Here is a 4,115-nt window from a genome sequence, read left to right on the forward strand (position 1 = left end):
TGTGCTATTTACGCACGAGCCACGACCTGGATATCAAACAGTTTTGATTTTCTTGCGACCTCGCGATTGCACTATCGTGAGGCGAAATCGCTTGTCATTACCCCATGTACACTGGACGATGCGAGACTCACGATTGACCTGTGATTTAGCAAGAAATCGGCCCGACTCCCAAAAAGTCGCACGAGTGCCAAATCGGGGCAAAATCGGGGCAAAAGTCGCACAGTGTAAGCCCAGCTTAAGATAGCTTGCTAACAAGTAAATACAACACAGTCGTGTCGTGTCAAACGAGGCTTGAAAAGCTTATAAGCGGAGAACCATGACACAACTAGCCGCAACTCAAATTTGACATGTTCTTAACTTAATGAAATGTCTAGAGGCGTAGCAATTAGGGGTGGAACAGTTTATGTGGACAAACCGAACCGTACGGTTTGCTTCTCACGGCACGGGGCATGTGTAAACCGTACGGTGTCCACGGTTTAAGTTTTTTTTTGTGACCAGACGTTCGACGTGCGCATTGTAGCCCGTATGTTACCACGTGGTTATCATTCGCGCCAAAGAAGCGAAACTAAAGCAAGGAGGAGCGGCGTGTACAAACATGGCAAGTGGAAGTGAGGAAGGCGGGCCGCCTAGGCCGGACATGGAGGATGCACCCTCGTCATTTAAGTCAGGTGTGTGGGACCATTTTGGATTCCGCGTCACTTATGATGATGCTGGCAAAAAAAACGTGGATCGAACGGGAACGCTATGCAAGCATTGCAAAATGTATGTCCCGTACGCTGATGGAAACACTTCAAACATGGCCAGCCATGTGCGCAGATATCACCCAAGTTTGGTAGTGGAGGGGAGGAGAGGAGCGCCTGCCAAAAAGCCATTCACCATTAGCGCGGCATTTAAACAACCTCTGGCTGCGGACACCGCCAAGGCCAAATCAATTTCAAAAGCCATTGGTTTATTCATCGCAAAAGACATGCAGCCCTACAGCGTGATGGAAGGTGAAGGCTTCAGAAACATGCTGAAGGTGCTGGAGCCGCGATATGTGATGCCCACTCGGAGATACTTTGGCACGAATGTCATTCCACACCTATATGAAGAGACAAGACAGGATATAGTTAAAGAGCTATCGGAGGCATGCCAGGTAGCGCTGACAACAGATGGATGGACTTCCAGGTCCACGGAAAGTTACCTAACAGTGACCGCCCATCACATTACGCCCCAGTGGGAGTTAAGAAGCTGCGTGTTACAAACGCGCCCGATATACGAGAGCCACACCAGCGAATTCCTATCCCAAAAGCTGAGAGAGGTGGTGGAGGAGTGGGCGTTGGAGAGGGGCAGCGGCAGTATTCCTGTTACAACGGACAATGCCAAAAACATTGTGAATGCCGTAGGTTTGACGGAGGGACTTGGGCCACAGATTTCCTGCTTTGCGCACACCGTCAACCTGGCAGCCAAAAGTGCAATATCCAATGCCCAGATCGCACGACTGTTGGCGAGAGTCAGAAAGGTGGTTACTTTTTTCCACCGCAGTACTACTGCCGCCTTCGTATTGAAAACGAAACAGGACTTGCTGACCTTGCCAGATCACAAGTTAATTCACGACGTGCAAACTCGCTGGAACTCGACATACGACATGTTGGAGCGCTATGTGGAGCAACAGGCGGCCATATATTCCGCCGTGACCGACAAAGACATGAAAAAAAAAACCAAGGACATTATCCTGTTGAATGACGGTGAGACAAAGCTGGCAGAAGGCCTCATAGAAGTGCTTAAACCGCTGAAGAATGTCACCACCCTCATGAGTACAGAAACATCCCCCTCCGTCTCAATGATCATGCCACTGCAGAGCATGGTGCTGAAAGCAATGGCACAAAGTGCAGATGACAGTTCTGCCATCAAAGACGCCAAGGCAGCCATCAGCAAGGATCTCCAAAGCAGATACAGTGATCCTAGCCTTCAGGACTATCTACACAGAGCCACAGCACTAGACCCAAGGTTCAAGTCCCTGCCTCATCTAGATGAAGCCTGTGTTGACAAAATCTGGGGTGACCTCACAATAGAAGTTGTGAACCTCGAAAAGCAGGTAGGCTATTCTGATGTTCTGTACATATACAATAGGCCTAGCTTAAATGTTATTCACCATTTATAAACTGCATTTAATCCTTTTTTTGCTATTATAATATATATATAATAGATGTGTATTCTCACTGCCCTGTGGGAGTTACTGTAACTATGTTACTGTCACCTGCTTCATGCCATTAACATTTCCCAAATGTCTATCGTCTGATTCTTGTTAGGCTCAACAAGGCATTGAAGCCCAGGCAAGCACTTCATCCTCAGGAGCAGAATCCGGCCCGCCAGAGACCTCTCCTCCCTCCAAAAAATCGGCCATGGCAACAGTTTTTGCAGACTTTTTTACAACAGAGGCAACAGCAAGTGCAAAACCTTTGTCAGATGTCATAAAGGAAGAGGTCACATCCTACAAGCAAGCTGGCTGCATCTCTGTAGATGAAGATCCCCTCGCATGGTGGAAGAGCAATGCACACAAGTATCCCCATGTGGCGAAGTTGGCACAACGTGACCTGGCTGTCCCAGGCACATCCGTGCCAAGTGAGCGGGTTTTTTCTACAGCAGGGGACATTGTCACGGCAAGTAGGTCTCGTCTCTTGCCAGAAAATGTAGACAAACTGATTTTCTTGCAAAAAAATCTGAGAATTAAGTGAAAGGGGGAGGGCTGTTATTAACAGTGCAGTGTTAAGGTTTATTGCAATATTTAATTGAACCTGTATTTTTTGTATTGTTTTAATATGAGAGTGGCAATTTAAGTTAAGATATATTTTTTTAAATATAAGAGTGGCACTTTATGTTTAGATTTTTTATTGTTTTTAATCCATACGTTTCTTTTTTAAGCCATATGTTTCACAGCACTGCACTTTAATTTCAAGTGAAACAATACACATATTCTCTCTCAGGGATTCGAGTTGTTGATTTTATTTTCTGTTGAGCTGGTTGGATGGTGGGCTCATTATGTTTACAGCCTCATGTTCTCAGGCAATTGTGTGTTCTTCTGTTCTAAAGACTTCGTCTGTTCCTGTAGATGCCACCAGATGGCAGCAAACATCCTGACACTTTTTTGAGTAATAAATGTAAAACATGTTGAAATCATCCATGTCTTCCTTCTTGCTCTATCAAAATACTAGGTTTCTGAAATAAAATGGTGTGCTTAGAGGCAAATGAACCTCTGCATTATTATTACATTATGACTATAATTCTATAACCTTTTGCTGTATCCTAAAATATGGTAAGTTAAGGTAAATGGCAATTAACTTGAGACTTTACCCCTGTTATAAATTGGCTGTTACCAGAATGGCAAGGACCAAGGATATTACAAAAGGCACTGTAATTTCATAGTTGTGTAGTACTGTGGTAGTAAAAACTTTTAAGTGATTATTACAGTGTTCCACTGGTGTAATGGTGTGTATTATGGGGCCAAGATAAAAAGTAAAAAAAAAAAAAAAAAAAAACCGTACAAAACCGTAAACCGTAGACCTCATACCGTGATACACACCGAACCGTGACTTTTTTGAACCGTTCCACCCCTAGTAGCTACTCACTTGTTAACGGCGCTTCTTTTCCGCAGCTGACTGCAACCACCAAACTCGCACTTCAAAACCGAGTCAACTAGCCTCTACTCCAACACCACCAGCAGCTAACCCTTCATTCGCCTCCATCCCTCCACGATGGGCTGGTTATGAAATAAAACAAACACATATTGACACAATGTTTTCATCCATCAAAAAATAAAATGGGTTTATGAATAAAGAGGTGAATGCCCTTGTCAGCAGCAGCCGTGGGTTGTGTTTCAGTTGTGTTTCAAAGGTGGTTGGTTGCAGTCACCGTAGCAACGATATCAACAATTGATCTTGAGATCGATGTGTGACTATTTTGGACTAAACAAACTTCCACCTCATTGGTTATGCTAACCAGTGGGAGGAGATAGTTTAAATATTCATATTACTGCTCGCACACGTGAGGCAGTGTTTGCGACAGCTTTAATACCATGGTAATTTTAGACACATTATATAAGGACAATATTTGAAAGGTGAATGGAAGTGGCTAAA

The 4,115-nt window shown here is 44.4% G+C and overlaps 1 protein-coding gene across 2 annotated transcripts; it reads left to right on the forward strand.

Moving 5' to 3' along the window:
* The first annotated feature begins 401 nt into the window (after positions 1-401).
* LOC134444613 (E3 SUMO-protein ligase ZBED1-like) lies at positions 402-3,518 on the forward strand. Of its 2 annotated transcripts, XM_063193869.1 has the most exons (3): positions 402-2,077; positions 2,292-2,646; positions 3,073-3,518. In XM_063193869.1, the coding sequence occupies exons 1-3, from the start codon at positions 596-598 to the stop codon at positions 3,129-3,131; spliced, it is 1,896 nt and encodes a 631-aa protein (XP_063049939.1). In that variant the 5' UTR covers positions 402-595; the 3' UTR covers positions 3,132-3,518. The 2 variants fall into 2 exon arrangements, with proteins under 2 accessions (XP_063049939.1, XP_063049938.1); XM_063193868.1 differs by having other exon boundaries at positions 2,292-3,518.
* Positions 3,519-4,115: the final 597 nt, after the last annotated feature.

The sequence above is a fragment of the Engraulis encrasicolus genome, unplaced genomic scaffold, assembly GCF_034702125.1.
Source record: "Engraulis encrasicolus isolate BLACKSEA-1 unplaced genomic scaffold, IST_EnEncr_1.0 scaffold_62_np1212, whole genome shotgun sequence".
In the NCBI taxonomy this organism is placed as follows: Eukaryota; Metazoa; Chordata; class Actinopteri; order Clupeiformes; family Engraulidae; genus Engraulis; species Engraulis encrasicolus.

Coding starts and splice junctions, on each gene's coding strand:
- LOC134444613 (XM_063193868.1), top strand. CDS start 596: ATGGCAAGTGGAAGTGAGGAAGGCGGGCCGCCTAGGCCGGACATGGAG. Junction 2,078..2,291: donor TTGTGAACCTCGAAAAGCAG/GTAGGCTATTCT, acceptor GATTCTTGTTAG/GCTCAACAAGGCATTGAAGC.